The sequence below is a fragment of the Sycon ciliatum genome, chromosome 3, assembly GCF_964019385.1.
Source record: "Sycon ciliatum chromosome 3, ocSycCili1.1, whole genome shotgun sequence".
NCBI lineage: Eukaryota > Metazoa > Porifera > Calcarea > Leucosolenida > Sycettidae > Sycon > Sycon ciliatum.
Genome location: NC_088645.1, coordinates 31,150,017 through 31,173,172, shown reverse-complemented (window position 1 = coordinate 31,173,172; position 23,156 = coordinate 31,150,017). Strand labels below are relative to the sequence as shown.

At 48.3% G+C, this 23,156-nt stretch overlaps 1 protein-coding gene and 1 long non-coding RNA gene across 2 annotated transcripts in view; one reads left to right on the top strand and one right to left on the bottom strand.

Annotated features, from left to right (window-relative positions):
• LOC135811971 (mucin-5AC-like) overlaps positions 1–23,156 on the top strand; it is a 134,341-nt gene that overhangs the window by 74,096 nt on the left and 37,089 nt on the right. Inside the window, exons 9-10 of the mRNA XM_065325245.1 lie at positions 12,898–13,254; positions 19,516–19,869. Of these exons, the coding sequence (XP_065181317.1) occupies positions 12,898–13,254; positions 19,516–19,869 (711 nt within the window). The remainder of the gene's footprint in view (positions 1–12,897; positions 13,255–19,515; positions 19,870–23,156) is intronic.
• Positions 6,807–7,377, bottom strand: LOC135812663 (uncharacterized). Its single transcript, XR_010552909.1, has 2 exons — positions 7,291–7,377; positions 6,807–6,992 (listed from the first exon to the last, which is right to left on the bottom strand). It is a non-coding gene; the product is annotated as an uncharacterized LOC135812663 (long non-coding RNA).

Here is a 23,156-nt window from a genome sequence, read left to right as displayed (position 1 = left end):
TGGCTGTTGGTAACCACTCAGGAGAATGAAAGAAAAGTCAGGAAGAGTCTGAGAAAGAGAAGAAAGACGTGTGTGACCATAATCGTCGGGAATCGAACCCGCAACCTATCGATTGGAAATCGCTGCACATACCACTGCGCACACACACACACACGCACACACACACGCACACACACACACAAACACACACACGCACATACACAAAAAATACTCACACACAAACACATGCACATAATGTCAGTGGGGAGAGAATTCCAGGTGGCAGCGGTAACAAAGAGGAAAGTGGCCCGCGAGTAGGTGTTCGCCCTGGCAGGCGGGACAAGTTGGAGAGGGCGCCGCGCGCTGGTGGAGAGACTATAGCCCAGCTTCATAAGGGCAGTGGTCTGGTGGTGGACCAGGTGATGGAGGTCACGGAGGCACTGGATGTGTCGCCGTCATGCCGGACTTGGCCATTGGAGGTGCGCGAACAGAGATGCCTTTGGTTCAGTAGCGGAGGGAAACACCTCTTACTGTCTCAAGACGACTTCTACTTCACCACCAATGCAGTAAAGAATACACCAACGTTGCGAGGTCCGTTGATTACCGTCGACTGAATCACCTCGATCTTGAAATGAACTTTTTTTTAGCCTTGGCATGCCCATTCATTTTTGCTGTGTGGTCACAGCTCATGCAGGTAAGTGTACTATCATGTCGAGCGCGCACTCTTTTTCCGCATCACAGGTAGGGTAGATCTACCTGCGCGTGCATCACTAGCACTAGTCTACACGGCCCTTGCAGGTACGAGTCTTGTACTGAGTGTCTCAGCACCTTGCATGAATGGAAGAGCAATCAATTGTTTCGCTCTTGCATGCATTAGATTGCTGACCCCTAGATGTTTCTCCAAGCGCTGCCGCTTGTTCCACGAAGTCATTCTCACCTCAGCTCAGGTAAAACAGTGATGAGTGTTTGAGTGAATGGCTATAAGCACGACAATTGTGCAGGCTGCAACGCCTGACTGATTGCAGCGAGTTGAAAGTATCATCGCAGCGACACCAGCGAAGAAATTGCGTCTAGTTCAAAATGTTCAGCTTCCAAGAACAGTTTTTAGATCTTTGCCATCACCCTATACTGATGACTATCGTCTATGTCCGATTCCTTATCTGTGGTCTGGCTGCTGGTGAGTAAATACCCCGTTTTATTTCAAAATTCAAACTGCGATAATTTCGATGACGCGGGGAAAGAAATATTTTTTCGAGAAAAGGTCGATTTGTGACGTTCATCGATTTTTTTATCAAGCTGCAAACAGCGCAACGGGATATTTACTCCTTAAGCTCCTTGCGCGATTGCTTGAAGTTATTTTTTGAAGTTGAAGTGGTGTGTCGAGTGCCGACTCAAGTGTTCCTTGATGTTGTCACGATGGCTGCATCAGTCATTGTCTACAGCTAGGTCGAGCCTGGTGGGGAGTGGATGCTGAAGTAGCACTGAAATTCAGAGAGAGGATCGGACGTTCTTTTCTTCCGACATCGATGTCGACAGCGAGGCGGAATCGCAGTAGTCATCCCGTGCTCCGATGCGGCTCAAGCTGGCCTATGAGTCGGAAGATGAGGAGTCGCTATATGAGGTAAATTCTGAGTTTGCACGCAGCAAGTGCTGTTGCCACGAACCAGTGGCGCTCCAACTGGGCTGCAATTATTTATGGGTCTAAGACCACCGCCAACCCGCAGTGAGCTGGGTAAAGGTCGTCTCGCATTCCAAGGGGCTAGGCTGTGGAATGCGTTGCCCAGCGAGGTACGGGCCATACCGCACCCGGCCCAATTTCGCACTGCTGCTGTTCCACACAGCATGAACTTTTGAGGTCAAACCGATCACTATCACCATATTTTCATTATATGCGTGTCTATTGGTCTGCCTGCCCGTCTCTCTCCCTGTTTCTCTGACAACCTGCTTGTTAATTCGTGCGGTTGTTTTCAGACGTAATGCCCTGTTGTAGAGGTCTCAGTCCTCATTTGTTAGTCTCTCTGTCTCTCTGTCTCTCTCTCTCTCTCTCTATCTTTCTCTCTCTCTTTCTCTCTCTCTCTTTCTCTCTCTCTCTCACTCTCTCTCTTTCTCGGATCTCTCTCTCCATCTCTTGCTCTCTATCTCTCTCTCTCTCTCTCTCTCTATCTCTCTCTCTCTCTCTGTTTTTGGTGGACAAAAACTTCTCTCGCGTTGATTGCTTTCTGGCTTCGACTTCTGCCGCGCCTTTGTTCTTGTACTCCCCTTTATGTACAAGTGTTGTGCAAACCCTCCTTTAATATTGTGCCCTGAGATGTTTTGATGCATAGTGATTATGACGCTCATCATTCGCTCCCTTGTCACTGGACAGTTCTGTCCGTTAGATTTTAGCGAATTCAAATAAAGAAAACAACAACAACAACAACTCTCTTATTGGCCGCATGCCATCGTGAGAATAAAAGATTTCAACTATTCAGGATTCTTATACCCGAGCATCATTGACATGCGACACCCTAGACGAATTAGCAATGACACTCTGTATAAACGCTGCGGAGCTGTCCCCATGAGCGAGATGATCACAAGGCAGCGCTACAGTCTCGCTGGTCATATCTTTTGTTTGGCGCCAACTGCTCCTCCACAGTTGGCAGTATCTTCGCTTGGCCAACGACGAGGGCACTGAATGCTTCAGGGGTCGACCTCGAACGACTTTGGTAACGGTCTTGCAGACGGAACTGTCATCATGGCATGGACTTACCCTCCGCCAGCCGCTAGATCCTGACGCAGTCCGAATAATGGCAGCGGACCGACAGGCATGGCGTGGAGCCCGCCCCACCTAACAGTACTTATTCTCGTGATCCACCTGATCCCGCCAGACATGTTGTATGCATATTCTATTTTATTCCCCTAGCTATGCAGAAGACGTTACTTCAGTAACGTCTGGCGCTAGCCAGGGTCCACACAGTTTTGATTTGGTATTTGTGTGTTTGTTTGTTTGTTTGTTTGTGTGTTTGTGTCACGCCTGGCGCTATCCCGTATCTGTCCCGTACCGTACCATCAAACACAGCTGGCCACATACAGCTGGCCGCAATATTCAAATAGGGCTTTCAAACGCAAGATCATAACGTGAAGCAACTTGGAAGAATGGGTATGAATGCGAAGTGTATGGGGGAATGCATGTTGGGCGATAGTGCGGGTTCGAATCCCAGGATATGCCTGAAAAAATAGGAGAATTGAAAAATTTATAACATGCCTATGCTTTTTTGCCGTCATCAAGGCGGTAGACGGTGTCGTATAACCCTCTATCGTACCTGTCCCGTACCTATCCCGTACCGTACCGTACCATCAAAGACGGCTGGCCACAATGCATATTCAAATAGGACGAGAATCCAGTAGAGCTTGTGAAAACTGCACGCCGGGGAGGAAGGAAAGGTGTCGAAATTCGCCAACGGTCACCAGGACCGGTACAACTGCACATCCCGTAGAGGTTCAAACCGTTCGGCACGTGCTTCAGAATGCTCGCCCACAGAGGACACAGCCTGTAGAACTACCGGTATCACAGTCGACAACGCCAACGATTCTGTGTCGGAGTCTCAGCAGTTGGCGTGGGACGTTCTGGACCAGCAACTCATTGGGAACGCGCAACCAGTCCGTCTACACGCACCGCAACTGACATGCCACCGTCCAGTACCATTGGTAGGTCAACGTCTAGTCAGCTGCTGGCATACCTCGATCAAAGTCAGGATGACCTACCAGTACCAGGCCCACATGAACCCGACTGCCCACAACCAGGGAGGCCTGCGACATTTGACTTGCCTGTGTACACCGAGACAGCACGGATCAACTTTGTTCTGGGCACCATGACTGCAGAAGAATGTGCCAATGCCATCAATAGAACATACGACGAAGCTGTGGATTTTCGGCCGAATGCCTTCGATGTCCCCAGTGGCGGTGTGGGCAAAGATTTTGTGAACCAGCTCAGCCAGTATCTGCTGGTATTTGGCAATGCCGGTCCCTTTGAAGGCCAGGCTCTGAAAGTTGCCATGGTGTTCCAGCTGCTACTCCTCCAGAAGCCGTTTCAAGCCGCCACCTCCTCGCATGCCAAGTGTCTGAAGCGTCGTCTGGAGCTGTGGAGAGCAGGGGCGCTTTCAGACCTCCTGCATGAATGTCGCACCATACATAACCAGCTGGAAAAGCAACAGGCGCAACGGGACAGGATCACCACCGATAATGCCAGACGGTTTGCTTCGCTTGTGACCGACGGCAAACTGGGTGCAGCACTGCAATATCTGGATGATGACACCTCGGGAGGCATACTTGACCTGGATGACAGGATTGGCGACAGGCCTGTCAGAGATATCCTAGTGGAAAAGCACCCCCTTGCCGAACCAACCCAACCGGCCGCCGTGCTTCCCGGCACACCTCCAGCACCACCACACCCCGTACGGTTCGAAGCACTCACTCGAGATGTTGCTCGCCGGGCTGCACTCAGCACCCATGGCGCAGCAGGCCCCTCTGGAGTGGATGCCGACATATGGAGACGAATGTGCACCGGATTTGGTGTTGCGTCAGACGACCTTTGTGATGCGGTGGCCTCATGTGCAAGGCGCTTGGCGACATCCATGGCAGACCCCTGGTCACTGCAAGCCTACACGTCATGTCGCCTAATACCATTGGACAAAAAACCGGGAGTCAGGCCCATCGGCATAGGGGAGGTTTTAAGGCGGATTGTGGGCAAAGCCATCCTCAGCCTTCTGCGAGACGACATCCTGGAAGCAGCCGGCAGCCTACAGCTTTGTGCCGGTCACGAGTGTGGAGTAGAAGCCGCTATTCATGCCATCAGAGAAGTTTTCGCAGATGACGAAACGAAAGGCCTCCTTCTAGCAGACGCCTCAAACGCGTTCAATTGCTTGAATCGTGCTGTATATCTGCAGAACATCCAGCATCTTTGTCCAGCCATGTCACCAATTGTCATCAACACTTACAGGCAACCCGCACAGCTCTTTGTCGGTGGAGAAGTCATCCTCTCTTCCGAAGGTACCACGCAGGGGGACCCGATTGCAATGCCTCTCTATGCTCTCGGTGTTCTTCCTTTGCTGCAGTCAGTCTCTACTGCAAATACTGTGCAAGCCTGGTTTGCTGATGACTCAGGAGCAGGTGGCAAGCTGATGCCTTTGCGTGCATGGTGGCATAGCCTAACAGAGCAAGGTCTTGCCTACGGCTATCATCTCAACCCGTCCAAGTCGGTTCTCCTGGTTAAACCGAAGCATTATGATCGAGCAGTGGAGATGTTCGCTGACACTGGAGTTGACATCCGCGTCGATGGTTGCCGGTACCTGGGTTCGGCTATTGGTACGCCTGCGTTCCTGGATAGCTTTGTTGAGCAGAAGGCAACAAGATGGCTCAACCTCGTGGAGAAGTTGTCCTCGTATGCGGAAACGCAACCACAAGCTGCATACGCTGCACTCACCCAAGGCCTGCAGAATAAGTGGTCTTTCCTCTGCCGCACCACACCAACAGCTGCAGCTGCTCTGACGCCTGTGGAGAAGCTGCTAATGGAGAGGCTCATCCCCGCTCTTACCGGCCATATTGTCAACTCGGAGGAAAGGTCAATTCTTGCGCTTCCATGTCGTCACGGAGGGCTCGGGCTGGGCAATCCCGTGGATCTCGCATCCCAGTATGATGCATCGCGAAGGGTGACTGAGTCCTTGCAGACCAACATCAAGCTGCAGACTATGGCGCTCGGCTCTGCAACCAGTCTCGTTCGTACTGCCAAGGCGGAGGTGAGGATAACAGCACGGAATGCTGTCAAAGCCCAAGCCCTGCTGCTCCGCTCCAGTGTGCCGGAGGCCAAGCAGCGTGTAATCGACCTGGCTGCGGAGAAGGGCTCTTCCAGTTGGCTGACCTGCAGGCCCTTGAAGCGCCATGGATTTGCCCTCTCCAAAGCGGAGTTTCGCGATGGAGTGCACCTAAGGTACAACTGGCAACCACAGCGCACGCCATCAGGGTGCGTTTGTGGAAGCCAGTTTACTGTGGCCCATGCCCTCTCGTGCCCCACCGGCGGTTACCCTACCATCAGGCATAACGAGATCCGCGATGTGACCGCTGGTTTCTTGAAGCGTGTTGCCACCAACGTATCTGTAGAGCCTCATCTGGAGCCCCTGAGTGGGGAGCAGCTGCGCTATCGCACCGCCATCCGCGACGACCAGGCTCGCTTGGACGTAGCAGCAAATGGAGTGTGGGGAGGGCGGTTCGAACGCACCTTCTTCGACGTCCGGGTGTTCAACCCTTTTGTGTCTTCGAACCAGTCCTCCTCCATTTCTGCCACCTACGTTTGCCATGAGAAATCGAAGAAGAGATCGTATGAAGAGAGGCTGCGGGAGATCGAGCATGTTTTATTTGTCCCGTTGGTCTTCTCGACAACCGGTGGCATGGGCAAGCAATCTGCCTCGCTTTACAAGCGAATTGCATCTCTCATTGCTGAGAAAAGCGGCGAACCGTATTCGGTTGTTATGTCATTCATCCGCTGCCGCCTTAGCTTTGCGTTGCTCAGAGCGATTGTCATGTGCCTGCGTGGTAGCCGCTCTGTTTTCGCTGTACATGCACCTGTCTCTTCTTCTGCCTCCCTAGTTGCTGCCGAAGCTGGCACTTCCCGTCATTAATTTTATAGTCTTTAGTTCTTTAACCTCTTTAGCGCGCATGCATTTGACACTGCCCCACGCAGTCAAAATTGGGCAAAATTGGCATCAGCAAAAATAGAGCAAAGAACACTTTCATTTCTTGTACGCTAACGTCTACCCATTTCCTAAATCTGCTACGAGCTGGGAGTGTGTCACGGTGTGCATTTAGATATTGCTGGGCAAATCGATTGGTCTCAGTGCAGAGCAATTGCCAAAATTGTAAAGTAAAAAACAGGCAAAAATAATGATATGGCTCAGCATTTTCTGGCACTGGCACCTTGATACCGGGCTGGGCAGTGAACGAGTCTTGCAAGGGCTGGTTTTCTTCCATCTTCCATTGCCCTAATACATCACAACACGAATAATATAGGAAATATCAGGCCACATGATGCCCTACAGTGTAGGAAGGCTGATGTACGTCTCAAATACTCTGGAATTTAGGCAACATTTTGTTTGAAAATTCTCTAGTTACGATATGCATAACGCCAAACAGATCTTGAACGATGGCCAGGAATATTACAGTAAGACTACTTTCAACAAAGGTACAAACCCACGTATAATAGTTTTACTCAGCTCAAAGTGCAAACACAGCGTACTCAAATTCACACGAACAAATAAATACTATTGAAAAGATAATTACCTTCGCTCCCATCGTCTCCTGCGGCAAGCTGCTCCTGGATGTGGACATGCGACCTCTCGGACGCCTGTTCATCATCGTCGCTCTCCGTGCCACTAGTAGTACTGCTGCTACTGTTGTCACGGACGTCCGCCGGCTGCGCTTCATTCGCAACATCGATGTCCGCGTGCTCCGCGACGTACTCATCGACACTGGCGCTTGCTCCGCCACTCACATCAGGCGCAGTTTCGTTCTGAACTCTGGCCCTTGCTGGCGTCCATAGACCCTCCTCGTCGCTGTCGCTACTCACTGACGGCTCCACATCGCTGTCTGAACTCAGAAACAGCTCGTGGAGCGCTTCGTCCACAGTTCTTCCTCTCGCGCGGCGCAGCATTTTCAACCAAAATGTTCTCGCCTGAAACTATTCCCCGTGCGTCTCCTTTCGTTCGATTTTTCCCGCCTCGAATCACGTGCCGGTTCCAGGCAGCCCCCAGCAGCCCGCGAACAGCCAGCGGTCCACGACAGAGCCACTGGGACTCGATACGGACCCCACGATCACGATAGGCAGCTTCGCTCTACAGCGTCGTACTAGTACGACGGTCGTGGGGCATGCAACTAATGTGCGTCGTACTAGTACGACGCTCGCGCTAAAGGGGTTAATATTATTATTTGCCATGGCGACCCCCGTAAGCCCAAATAGCTGGCAGGGCAGGGTTGGGCCTTTTTTTCTTTTACTTCACAGGTGTAGCATTCTATCAGTCATTACGTATGATTTATACAGTGGCAGTATATTCAAATAGGGCTTTCATACGCAAGATTATAACGTGAAGCAACTTGGAAGAATTAGTATGTATGCGAAGTGTATCGGGGGATGGGTTCGAATCCCAGGTTATGTCTTAAAAAAAGGAATTTTTTAAAGAATTTATAACATCCCTATGCTTTTTTTGTCTAGGTCGTCAAGGCAAAAAAGCATAGCGTAGGGCCCTGAGCTTCCAAGCTCTCTCGTTTTATACTTTGGATGAAGTTTTCCATTTGTCCTATTGGTATTGTTGCTTTTGTTGACGTCACTTCTGTCATTTCATTGTATCGTATCACTCTTCAGACATCAATCCTGAATGGCATAAGCGAAAGTGGCACCCCCGCCGCCTACGCGGACATGCTTTTAATAATAATAAAATAATAATAATATACCCGAGCTTGAATTTGTTTGGTGAGGAAGAGAGCTCCGGCAAAGTCCATGACCACCACGGCTTCAATAACAATTAGACATTGAGCAGGAAGGGTCGCACCAATGTTCGACCACAGAAAACAGCGATTCCGACAGTTGTTGTTGTTGTTTATTTTACTTCACCAAATGAACAGGCAGAGATGCCTTCTCACCTGCCCATAGGACAGGTTCTCACAGAATGATGAAGGGATGATATGCAAGGGAAAAAAAGAAATTATAATAATATAATATATACAGTTGGACTAAGACGAGCAAGTCACAAATATTGCAATGTGCGAAGCGACAATTTTTAATGACGCGGAGGAAGTACGTTTCTCGAACCTCCTATCACAAAATGACAACACCCAACATATACGTGTAGGACTCAGTATAGAGTCCATGCACTATATGATGTCCAGCACCCTATATAGAGTCCATTGGTCCAAAATCCACTATACAGAGTCCAGGAGTCCACTCAGTTTTGATCAGCTTCATCCTGCCGCGCAATCCCCTATAAGGAGTACACTTTTTCTACAAGTCCCCTATTCACGGTCCAGGAGTCCAGTTTATCCAGTCACGCTCCAGAGGTGTTCCTCAAGGAAGTGTACTTGGACCTCTCTTATTTGTTCTCTACATAAGTGATATAGCGTCTGTGCTTCCACATGAAGTTTTCAATCAAGAGTTTGCAGATGATATCGTTGTTGATTACTCCGACCGTGACCCTGCTGTTGTTTGTGCTGTGCTCACGACAGCAGTCACCAATCTTTCGTCCTGGCTTGAGGACAAAGGTTTGCTATTGAACTCAGCTAAGACTCAAGTAATGTTTGTTCGTCCCAGAGGTGCGTTTGACGCTGCTCCGTCACTCGTCACCTGCAACAACAGTGTTCTGCAAGTCACACACGTGGCAAAATACCTCGGTGTGTTGATTGATGACCAGCTAACTTGGGCACCCCACATCGAGTTTCTGGCGAAAAAATTGGCGTCGACCACTGGACAGCTTTGGAGGCATGGCCGGGCCTTGTCACTGAAAGCACGTCGAATGTGGTATATGTCTATGATACTATCTCATCTCTGTTACGCCTCTAATTGCTTCTTTCCTGCGCTTTCACGGTCTCTGCTAAATTGCCTTGTAAAACTGCATAAGTCTGGTATTCGTGCTGTGTTTCAGGCTCCCCGCCGCACTGCAACAGCTCCCTTGCTTGCTAAGTTATCCATGCCATCACTTCAACAAGTTCTTTTACAGAAGCTGCTTGTATTTTTATTCCGGTCTATACACGGATCTGCAAGCTCTCTCTTTCAAGATTATTTTGTATTACTTGCCCAGCCTCAGATACCACTTGCTGATCGTATAGTCACCCGTGGGCAGCTGCATAATTTACTTCGCATCCCATTCCTACCCAATCCTGCTGGGAGATGTTCTATCCAATTTCTGGGCAGCACCACATGGAACTCTCTACCCGATGCTACCCGCTCTCTAACAAACCTTGTTCATTTCAAAAAATCTCTTTCAGATCTTGATCTCACTTCACTCCATTAGCTATTGACACACGAGTACGTTCTGTCCCCTGTCCATCACCAATATTATCTACATGTACAACCACAACACACATAAAATACACTGCTGCATGGTATTTTTATAATTGTCCTGCTGACAGTCATGACATATTATCATATTAATCTATCATACTATTATATTTTTCATCATAGCCTAGGAGCTGTGGCATCATTAATGATCCACAGCAAGAAGGCAGCAATGCCTGTACCTATGGTGAAGTAAAATAAAGCTAACATAACATAACATAACGCCGTCCTGTGAGTTGCGCCCAAAAGAGAACAAACACCTTTTCAGTTTTGCTTGCCTCGTGGCAGCGCATTACTTTCTTCACTTCAGCCATGGCTGCCAGTTCTGCTGTGCAGTTGCTGACAGTAATCTGTCTCGAGGTAATCAAGGAGGATAAGGAGATGTTCAAAATCAAATCTGGAAAGCCTCATGTGGTTCTCGGAAGACGTTTCATCAGTGCGCGGGATGAAAGCAGAAATTGCAGAACGAAAAAAAGTTCAGCACAGTTCAAATCTGACGAGTCAGGTACACCGACACTCTCTTTCGTTCGACGCCACAAGGATCCCCTGTTTGGCTGGCCATTGCTGCCAGTAAGACGTTTGAACGGTTTCATCAGAGCGAGGGATGAAAGCAGAAAGCGGAGAACGAGAAAAGTTCAGCACAGTTCCAATCTGATGAGTCAGATACACTGACACTCTCTTTCGTTCGACGCCACAAGGATATCCCGTTTGTCTGGACAAGAGCTGCCTGTACCACCGTGTCAAAATTCTGTCCAACTACATGGCAGGACGATGACTGAGGTAAGGAAGCTTTTACTCGTTTCGATTGGTCTGCTGTTCTGTCGTAATATGCTTGAGTTTTTTTTACATTTTCAAGGAGCATATCGCGTTTGTTTGATGTTGCTTGAATGAATGCCCTAAAAGTAATCAACCACTTCGTAATAACCCTCAGGGACTGCAAGGACTTTGCATCAATCGTATACGATCGTCTAGCTATCATCAATTGTTATTTTATTTCATGAGAAATGTATTTTCATCCCTATGATAATTATGTGAACTCCACGACACTCTTCCTCTACTAAGGCTCTAGTATGATGTCAAATACAATGGGATCCACAAACGCAGTGCCAGTGTACTTGTAGTAGTAGGAGGAGGATTTCTTGTATGCCGATGACAAGAAAAAGCTTCTCAAGCTAATACATGTACTCGTATTCCATGAAGTAACCTTTTTGATGTGACAAACATGACACTGTGTCAGTGAAACTGCCTCGTGACAACAAATCGTTGCATTTCCATCTCGGGGAAGACTGACTGACGGCAACGCTGTACAGATTGTTCAAATCATCTCATTTCAATTTAGTTGCAGTGAAGTGAAACACTGTGTACACTACATGTATGGTGGTGTGTCTGTGCGGCTTGAGTGTGCACAAACTTCTTATTCCTCGTATTACTAATAGATTATTGTCCCCATCGTCACCTGTTCACAGGTCTTTGAGTGGATGGATTTTCATTGAGCATCACATTCGTTGAGAACTTGGTATTTGTGTGCTCCCATGCATCATTACGGTAATAAGCGTATCCTTGTGTTATCTATTTGTTGCAGGTGTGCTGATCTTCAGAAGCTTGCGGAACTGAGTGCTGCTGAACATTTGCATGGCCATGAGCAATGGTGAAGCTTGCTATTGCACTCTCAGCATGTGCTAGTATTGTGCTGACTACTGCACTATGTAACTCTCTTACACTACTACATGTACATGTATGTAAACGTGCGTGCATCCGCCCACGGCCACGTATGTATTCGTTTCGTATAATTATTTGTTATCCCTCTTGACTTTACGTGTAAATGGGTGGACGTTTGCATGGCTGTTGGAGCTGCGTGTGTATTGTGTCTCTACTCTTTTCTTGGTGTTTTCTTGCCGTTGTATAAGTTTGTGTGTGTGTCTGTGCGCACGCACAATGATTTGAAAACAAATAATTAATCCTTGGCTCTCCATTATTATCTTTCGATTCTTGGTTTTTTTCTAGGTATTTTCTTGGCGTTGTGTGGGTGTGTGCGTGTACAATAATTTGGCAACACTACATGATTGAGATATTGTAATTTGCAGCGTCTGCGAAGAGACCACTTGATTTGGGGATGGTGTTTGTAGGGTTTTCATGTAATGAAGTGGCTGCAGTGGCGCCTCTACTTATTATTTATTTTGAGAAGTGAATGATGTAAAGGATTAAAGGGAGAGGCCGTTTTCTGGTTAATATTCACTTCTTACAGCAGATCCTATGTCTAATTTCGAACTCTGGATAGGGGATGCCTAATTGGCTGGACTTTATACAGGAAGTGTTGTCCACATAAAGACTCTTTATAGTTGATTTCATAGTTTGGACTCCGTACAGTTGATTTTGGACCAATGGACACTATATAGGGGTGAAGCCAATTGGCTGGACTCTATACAGGGAGTGATGTTCATCTAAACTTTGAGCTCTCAGTTGATTCCAAGTTTGGACTCTGTACAGTGGACCAATGGACTCTATATAGGGGTTGGACATCATATAGGGGCTGGACGCTCTACTGAGTCCAACATACGGCTTATCACTAAATATCAAAAGAACTTGAAATGTGACATTACACAATAATCAACTCTTTTCTACCCTCAACTTTAGTCTGTATATGACATTAAGCAATAATTTTAACTCTTTTTTACAGTCAACTTTAGTATGTGACATTAAACAATAATCAACTCTTTTCTGCCCTCAAGTTTAGTCTGGTGATCAAGTTGTGCCAAAGCTTAAAAAGGATAAACCACGTGATCATAGTACTTCAAAGTCGTAGATCATTTTTCTGTCACTGTATGTGCCTCTGCTATGCACAGTTCCACCTACCGTACTGTCATTGAACACATCGGATTATGTGAACAACAACAACACTGTGCACCCAATCAGTTGTAAAGGTCAGGGATACCCAGAACCTGCAGTGACAATAATGGTCAACAATGTGGTAGTGACAGGCAACGATACCAACAATTGTACTGCTGGTGTTTGTACAAAGACACACACGGCATCTCTAGATGGTAGTACCTACACACCTGGCCAGTCCATCAATATCACCTGTACTGTGGATATCAACCAACCACCATTCACCTGTTCTGGTACTGAAACTTCAACAGTACAATCACAGTGTACTGCTGCTGCCAAGACTACGTCACACACAAGAACTGTCCCTGTAGTTGGTAAGCACCAAGTTGTGTCTGCAATTATTTTAACACGGAGTCCATCATTTCCTTTAAAATAACACTTAACCCTCATTCCTGGTTGTGGGGTCCAAACGGACCCCAGGGGTATGATTTTTGAAATATTCTTAATTCGCTGCATCACATCTCCCTGAAAATTCATGCATTCCTGAACAACACACTAACCGAGGTAAATGAATAGTCTGGGTTAGAGGTTCATGATGGATTTATGGGCAGCAAAGGGTTAAATTGCCAGGTCGAATGCATTGCTGTTTCGCATATTGATATTTTTTCAAAACGAAACTCTCCTCGACCCACCCACCCACAAACGAAACTGTTTTCCTTTCGTGTGAAAGATCGATAATTATGGACATCTCCTTATGCTATACTGTGAAAGGTGTGTTAGCGACCTCTGTGTTAAGCGACCGCCTGCTTTTGGACAGTTTTTCCATGCACGGACAGAAATACACAGAAACTACACCGGATACAGCGACCACCTGTCTTGCGCGACCAAGTGTACCTGCACACAGCGACAAAAACTAACCAAAAGTGCCATTTTGCCTGTCAGGTTTGACAGCAACAGGGTTAAAGGGCACTCTGAATTATGTGCATGCAGTCAACAGAAGTTACCAGGCACCGTGCAGGATGCTCTGTGTGTACTTCAGCGAGGCGTGCTTTGCTGCAGAAAGTATTCTTTGCTCCACACTTGTCAATATGAGTATAATGGAAGTACAAACATGCACATGTACGTACACAATCCGATATGTCACGGATGTATGGGTCCTGGTTCCAAAGACCACCTGGCTTTAACAACCGCTTTTGCATGCACCGTGGGGTGGTCGCTTAAAGCAGGTCCTACTGTAGTATAATCATAGTGAATCAAGAGCGCTCCTGCCATAGGATATTCCCTTGCCTGTGTGTTCTTCGACTCTAAATAAACAAACAAGAACAACAACAACAACCCTAGAATACTACAATGCCCTCTGTTCTGGAATATACCCAGCTTGTGGTGAATCTTGCATGACCTTTCATTGTACTCAGGTTTCATTTCTTTTATTCTAGTGCATGCTGCTGGCGCCTGATGTATTGACTATTGTTACCGCAGGCCAGTCTCAACCTTTGCATTGTCTGAGATTCAAGTAGCGTATCGTCTGATGCATGTGCTGTCTCCATGCTATCTAGTCGTAATATATTCACTCGTCTTTGCATTTGTGCACAGTCCTGTGGATACTCGCAGGCTGCGGTTGCGCTCTCGCTTTGGTCATTCTAGAATGTATACTTCCATGCCTTTGAAGTTTTTTAGTTGTCAGTTTTGAACTGTAGGAAGCAGTTTACAGTTTGTTGTTCTTGCAGTTTTATCTCAGAGGAGAAAGTTCTTGGTCTCATACTGTTACGAGTTGCTGTTGTATCTGGTTGAACGCATGCCGGGGCAACAGAGGGCAGCATGAGTAGCCATAGTGGTCCTTCGAACCGGATCTCAGAGCCAGATCCAAGAAGTCCTGCGCGACGACGAGCAATTCCCAGGCGCTGAGTGTAGACGGAGCTCGCGGTCTACCAAAGGGAGACCGCCGAGCAGATACGGGTTTGATAACTGGAGTGACGTTCCGGACAGCGTGAGCTCTGCAGGACATGCGGCCTCGAAAGTTTCAGGAACTGATGCGTCGCAGGCGTCACTTCGTGCAGAGATGCTTCGTGTAGAACTTGAGGCTGCAAGGCAAATCGCTGAGCTGGAGGAGGAAGCCGAGACACGCAAGTTGGCTCGTGAGACAAGTTTGGTGCAGAAGGAACTGGAGGTTCGAAGAGCCGAGGCTGAATCTGCAGCTGCACTACGATCCGGGTCAGGGAGCAAAGTGTCGTCTCGCAAATCAGAGACTGGAAACGCTGAATCCAGTGGCAGGGCAATATTGACTGCCAAGAGTCTTGCTGAGCACGACAAGTTGGTCGGACCTGGTCGAAAATTCGTATTACCACCGCATGAGCACTTCAGAACGATGAGTGATGTCGGTGGAGTGAACGGACAACGCGACCACGGCAAGCCAAGGAGTTTGCAAGGTACGTTTCGTACTGTGAATGCGCCCACACAACCTGTGGCTGTATTAGGTGTGGCGGAAGACAGCCCAGCTCAGTCAAGTACATGTAGTGTCAATGCGTTTGGCGTGCCTGCCCTGGGACCAGTGGCGCAAGCATTCATGCACGCGCCCGCTCAAAAGTCTGTGACCAGTACAGTGCTGTCAGTAGTGCCAGCCAAGAAGTCAATGGCCAGTGGTGCGCCTGTAGGACGTACTACAGTGTCCATACAGGCAGCTAGTAATGCAGTGATTGTACAGCCAGCAATAAGCAGTGCAGCAGTACAATCAAGACTGCCTGGCAGTAACAAGAAGGCAGTATCAATGCTGGATGCAACACCACCATGGCATACACCACAGAAGCATACAGCAGTGGCCAAACAGCAAACTGCTTGGGTTTACCACCCACCCCCGAGCTGGTGGTGTTACCCTTGCATTGGGAAGCTGGGTGGCGACCTCGGCAGATTTGGCAGATGAAGGACCAGGAGCAAGAGCACCGACCCGCATTGAAATTGCGACAGACTGATTGTCCTGGGGAGGCTGTGCCCTTTGAGTTATTAGCCAAGCCGGAAAACTGTTTGTAGGGAGGAAAAGACAGCGTCCATTAGCAGAAGGCGGATGTGCAGCGCCGCATGGCGGGCAGGCGGACCGAGCGCGTCTTGTTGTCGCCAGCTGCCACAGGTTTGGGTCAATGATGTCCCACTTCAGCGACGGGTCGGCAGCAGCCTTGATGCGGAACTTCCTGTCATATTCCAAACACCCTTCAGGCGTGAATTTGCGATTAGCCTCGAGGATGAGGCCCTGGCAACACAGCAACTCCGCTGACCTGTGCGGGGCCACGTCGACAATGACCTGGCTCAGGATCGTGTAGGCTTCCACCCGCAAGGTCATGAACGTGCCTGCTCTTGCCAGGGGCAGCCCCGTCCTCGACCACCCGCAATGGGCCCCCATCTGACATCTCAAAAACGGAGCACGTTCTGTGTGCGGGCGTGCGGCACAGAGCAAGACACAGAGGGCAAAAGCTCACTCAATTCCACGTACTCACCCAACAAAATCCGCTCGCGATGTTTAGTTCCCAGGTGTGTTGCGAACGACTTGCTGCTACCTGAGCTGGCTGAGAGAGGAGCCGGGTTCGTACGAGATAGAGAATCGGGAAACATGGCCGCCAGAAGTGTTGGCAAAGTCTCCGACACGACCGATACTTTGGTGGAGCGGATTGTGTCGGGAGTTATCGCCGACGTCGGAGGCACAGACGGCGCCAATGGCTCGCGTTCTCTGTTGCCTGCTCCGCTCGCCATGCTCGGGGCAGACTCGCAGGATTCAGCGTGACGAACTTGGGCCTGAATCAGGCGATCAACGAGGGCAGCCTTCCGGCCCGAAGTATCCAAATCCAACAGCGAGAGTTTGCTACAGAGACGCGGAACCGTCATGGCGCGTATTTCTTCGTCAGTATTTGTATATTTGTATTTTGTATTTATGGATTCTCCACAGGCCTTAGCCTAAATCGAGGGAGTCTCCGTCAACAGCTTATGAAGAAGAAGCTGAGGAGAAAAATATAAATAGGAAATAGAATGAGGCGGGGTCGTATTAATATAACACAGTGCTCTATGACATCGCTACTCTACGTGGAACGAAACCAGAGGGCTCATAACGGGTGATAGCAAAGTGTGTGCGGACAAGAGCGGTAAAACATTTTGGGCTGGATACAGTACGAATGGCAGCCGGGAGGGAGTTCCATGTGACAGTGGTGACAAAGAGAAAGGTGGCACGGGTGTGTGTGCTGGCTCTAGCAGGTGGGAGTGGATGTTGGGGGCGCCTGGCGCTGTTTGACACTGAGTAGCCTAGGTCCTCCAGGGTCGTCATCTGGCTATTGATAAGGTGGTGGAGCTCAAGAAGCCAGTAAAAGCAGCCATGGCTTCGCGAGAACAAGGAAGTTTAGGCAGCCATGTCTTCGCGAGAACAAGACGCGGAACCGTCATGGCGCGTATTTCATCGTCAGTAAAGGCAGCCATGGCTTCGTGAGAACAAAGACGAGAACGAGTCAAAGCACAACGACCGCAAGGAGCGAATAAACTCACAAACAGTGAAACACTACGAGCACGCAAGAATGATTGTCGCACAGAACGAATCGAAATATATAGCGGAGCACTCTCGCAAGACATGCAAACGATGCATGCCACCCACGTTGAGCGCTACAAGCAAACGTCATCATAACGCCGCCACACGCTTTCCACATTGGAGGCGAGCGACACACATGAACGCCACACGCTTTCCACATAGGAGGCGAGTGTTCAATGTCACGTAGAGAGATGCATTCAATATCATGCAGAATGCCAAGCCGTACAGAGACCATAGCCAGCAGCAAAGCATGAGCATGCAGTAAAAAAAAGAAAAAGTATATTATCGTATCCGTTCCCGAAGGAAACTCACGACGGCCGCTAACACCCGATAAACCCTAGCAGATCTCGCCACCTCTTCATGCAGTAACAGCACTATTAAACATAGCAGCATAGATTGAGCGGTAGCACAAAGCTGCGTGCGCCCATTAATCTGCATTATCACCATAATTGTTCAGAAGACAGTATGCAGTGGTGTGCGTTCTGTGTGTTTTCTGTGCGTTCTCTGTGTGTTCTCCGTGCGATCTATGTGCGCTCTGTTCTCTTGTGTGTTCCCTGTGCGATCCATCTGTTCTTCATGTACTGTGCAGAAGACTCCAGATATTGTAGAATTTACGAGTGTCACAATTATTTATCTACTGTGTTTATTCTATATTTTGTTTATCCTTCGTTCTTCCGAAAGCACAGTCAAAGCGCTTACTAGGAGTTAGTTACTAGTACATCACTGATTGTTACAAGCAGTTTACAGGTTACAAAACAGCTGGTGTTGTTTCTAAGTTGATTATCTCGAATTTGAATTGTTACTTATCTTTGCATTCCTTCAGAAAGTCCCTTCTGCAGCTCTAGTCCGTCCAAGTGTAGGTTCTGCTCTGACAAGGTTTGCCTTCACCCTGTGGGTGCTAACACTCTCTGACAGGAAATTGCTTTGAGTTCCTATCAGCACAGATCTTCGTTTTCCTTGTTCTTTCAACTAATACTTCCTTCGACTTCTACTTTCGAATTTCACTGTTTGTATTATTTTCTGATTTTTCTTGATTTTCCATTATTTTTGTCCACTGCGTGCCAGTACAGCTTGTGTATCGTCATGGCAGCATGATATCATTGTTCTTCTCATATGCATGCAAGTGATCTCCACATTTCTTCTTTGGAGCGCTGTGTGCCACGTAGCTTTGCGTGCGCCAGTGTTTTCGTTGTTGAGAGTTCTTGAGAAGACGAGCAAGTTGTCGTTTCGGTTTCTGATGTGCGGTGGAAAGCGGCTCCACGCGTACAATAATGCTACACACATACATACACACACCTTGACCTTGATCTTGCCCATTGCGTACGCAATGATAGCGAATGTCGGAAAGTTCAAGTGAGAACACGAGCGCAGAACTTGGCACGTCGTTTTAGGTCTCCTGGTCGACGAAACGGGCATCCACAGACTCATAGAAGTGGATCAGGAGCGGGCCATGGCTGTGGAGCTCTACTTGCAACTCGTCTCCAGCCGGGACGATCTTGGCAACTCTCAAGCCAGGTGGTCACGCCGAGGTCCACCAGATCAGTCGACACCACATCTCGCCACCTCTTCTTCGGGCCGTGACGAGGACGGGGGGAAGGCAGCTCGCTGAACAGCAATTGCTTCGGTGCACGCGAGTCGTCCATCCTGCTGATGTGACCCAGCCAATGAAGCCGGTGGCGACGGATGATGCTGGTGATGTCAGGGTCAACACTGAATGTAGCCGCTAAGGTGGCCGTTGAGATCCGATCATCTCACTGTTGACGACGGCCGATACCCACGATGGACGGAACACACTGATGGTGAAACGTGTTTAGCTTCTGGAGGTGGCCTGCCTTGGTGGTCCACGTCTCCGCACCATACAAGAGGGTCGTGAGGACGACAGCCTCATAGATACGCCTCTTGCTGCGAAGTTAAGTCTGTATGTGATATTACACAATAATCAACTCTTCTCCACCCTCAACTTTAGTCTGGTGATCAAGTTGTGCCAAAGCTTGAAAAGGATAAACACGTGCTGATCATAGTACTTCAAAGTCTTCGATCATTTCTCTGTCACTGTATGTGTCTCTGCTATGCACAGTTCCACCTACCATACTGTCATTCAACACATCGCATTATGTGGACAACAGCAACACTGTGCACCCAATCAGTTGTACAGGTCAGGGATACCCAGAACCTACAGTGACAATAATGGTCAACAATGTCGTATTGACAGGCAGTGATACAACCAATTGTACTGCTGGTGTTTGTACAAAGACAGGAACAGCATCACTAGATGGTAGAAGCTACACACCTGACCAGTCCATCAATATCACCTGTACTGTGGATATCAACCAACCAAAATTCAACTGTACGTTTGCTGATGAACCAACAATACAAGCACAGTGTAATACTGCCAAGACTACGTCACAAACAAGAACTGTCCCCGTACGCGGTAAGAACTATGTTGCCTTATGATGTACTTGTGTAATTTAGCAAGGAAAATGATGCGTAGCCCTGGCGCCAGGTTCACGGTCAGGCCTGTGAGCACACATTCGTACACACACACACACACACACACACACACACACACACACACACACACACACACACACACCATGTACCATGACATACGCCTGTCGAAGGAAAGCATGCCAGTGCACAGGCAGCAATACTCCCTCATGTTCATAGCAATGAGAGCGGACAAGGTCACAATGACATTGATCAAGACTTGCACTAGGTAACTGCTCAATCCACATAACAGTTGGAACCATGTTATGTGAATCCAGCACCAAAGGATACCTGATCATGGTACATACATAGTACGTTGAGAACCCACACACGCACACACGCACACATGCACGCATGCACACGCACACGCATCCATACATCCATGCATGCAAGCACCCGCGCACGCACACAATCACACATGCATGAATGCACACACGCGCACGCCCACACACACACACACACACACACATACACTCATGCCCATAAAATTAATATGAATGGAAACGTTCCCATTCACTCGCGTGCATCTACAACGCATACACTCACAATCAATTGACACGTTGGGTTGGGAGTTGCCATGACTTATTATCAGATAAAGATATTAAAAAAATGCTTAATGCAGTTTGTAGTCTGCATGTATAATAATTATGATAGTATGTGATGATAGACCATTTCCAAGGAAGCAGTAGACAATAGTTGAGCTTACATATAATCATATTCATTCATCAACGATTCATACTGCTCACAAATGGGCCACCGAGGGCTAGCCCACAGCTCCGAGTGCTAAATGATCCTGTGTGACGTGGACTGCTAGCATACTGGCTATCAAGGGCACGTAAATGTCCACCACGGATAGCAATCTGTCCACTGAGGCTGCATGAACTGCCGCTGAGGCCAACAACTTACCCACTGAGGCTACATGAACTGCCGCTGAGGCCAACAACTTACCCACCGAGGGTTAAAACATACTGCCCAATCTAGGGCAGACAAGCGGCTATAAAGGCTAGTAACCTGCCCACCAATGGCCAAAGCAAACTTGCCATCAAGGAATGAAGCAAATTTCCCACCAAGGGCAAAGCGAGATTCACAGTTGCGAACAGTTACAGTGGAGTCCTGATATAACGAACTACATTGTGCAGAACAGTTTGTACTTTATAGCCGAAGTTTGTTATAAAAGAAATGAACTCATACCAGTATACAAGCAGCAAGTCATGACTGGCAGGATTGGATTGGTACGAAAACAGAGACTGAATTTTATTACACCTCATCTAAGTAACCTTCTTGGTATTGCATCTTCCCCTCCTGCACAATGTCCAGCTTTCTCATGCATTTGTTTACCGCTGCCTGAATGGGCGTGCTAGTCCTCTTCTGGGAGATCACTTTACCTTGCTCGCCCATGGCACCCACATTGCAGCCACCACCCATGGCCAAGTTTCTGCCCCCTGCTAACACCCGATATGGCTTCAGTGCGGCTGCTGAATTACTCGCTGCCAGGTGGAACACACTTCCACCGGCTTGCCGCCGCCTGTCTTGTTCACCAGCAGAGTTTCACCCATCATCAATCTATTCCTAGGGTTGCCTGTAAAAAGGTGTTACCGCCTCTTGGGAATTCCCCAGTAAAATAAGAATAGAAGAAAATAGAAGAAATCACATGGAAACGAGAAGCTACTAAGTACTATCCACCACTCTAACAGTCAAGCAGTCAGAAAGTACGATAATAGGGCACAAACTGACAGGCTACTGAGACATTCAACGAACTGAGGCCTTGCCCTAACACATCTCCAGTGTGCAAACCAACAGCCGTCCAGCTGTTTTCAAACCTGGCACGTGTACGCGTGAAACCACGCGTTTGTGCGTATTTTGCTGGCTTTTGGGGCGCCATGCGTACGAAAATGTGCCGAAAAGGAAATTCCAACATGTTGGGATTTTCAGCGCGTATCAGGCGCATACCAGCGTACGTGCCAGTCACTTTGACTTGCGGGATAAAAAATTAGTACTTAAAGGTGTCGCACGCGCTAAATACGACTCGGATTGCCGTTCTTTGTGAAATCCTGAGCGTGCGTTTGGGCACGCATGAACCACAAGCGTACCGCGTCCACGCGCCATTTGTGAACACAGCTTTAGAATGTTCAAGGTTTACCATCATGGTAGAACCAAGAGTTCATAACCCCTAGAGTGTGCAACGCCCCACAAATCTCTGTCACGACTCGTTTTCAACATTACGTCATTTTCATGTAGCTGTGCGTGCAGGCCGCAACATTCGCTACATGAAAATGTACATGAAAGTGACGTAATGTTTAAAATGAGACGTGACAAGACCCTATCGCGAGATGCACACTCTAGGGGTTATGGACATTGGTAGAACCAATGAGGGGAAGGCGAGCGCAGCGAAAATGTGCACAAGCTAAGTCCTGCGGCAACAAAGAATGACGACCGTTACAGGACGATGGCGAGACCAGTTGATAACATGAAATTGCGAGCAGCGGAGTAATAAAAAAGCACTCAATGCGACATAAACTTACTGCGCGTATGCAAACACAGCATGATGTTCGGATTGCGCACATGCTATCCTTCGTTGGTACGTAGTACGAACGTACCTTAGACATGTGATGTGAGTTTTCGCCGACGAAGATCCCATACGCAGAGGTGCACACTCTTGGAGAGTTATATACTGTTGCTGTCATGTTTAGTCATGATCATGACTCAGCTGATTCTACACTTTACCCTCCCAGCTCTCCACTCACACCACATCTGCTGCATCCTTAAGGCCGATTCACAATACAACTTTCTGCGACGCGACATGCGACTTGCGACACATGCGACGAGCTGCGACAGCGACACACGGTTCACAATATTCTTCATGTTTGCGACATCATCATGCACAAGTAGTACTATGCACGTGCACTGCACGTGCACCCAGGGTCGAAACTGTATTCCATTTGTGTATGTCGCGTGTCGCATGTCGCAAAAGTTGAACTTTCTTCAACTTCTGCGACAGGTGCATTGCGACAGCTTGCGACAGCTTGCGACAGCTCGCGACAGGCAGTTTCTTGTCGCAACTGTCGCAAATCGCGTGTCGCGTCGCAGAAAGTTGTATTGTGAATCGGGCTTTACATGTAGCACTGATACCATGAGTGCCACAGCTGTAATCTTGCACCATCATCCATCATAATTTTTTACTTGGAAGTATTGTGAAGTTGGTTGCTCCAACGAGGAGCATACGCTTCTTGC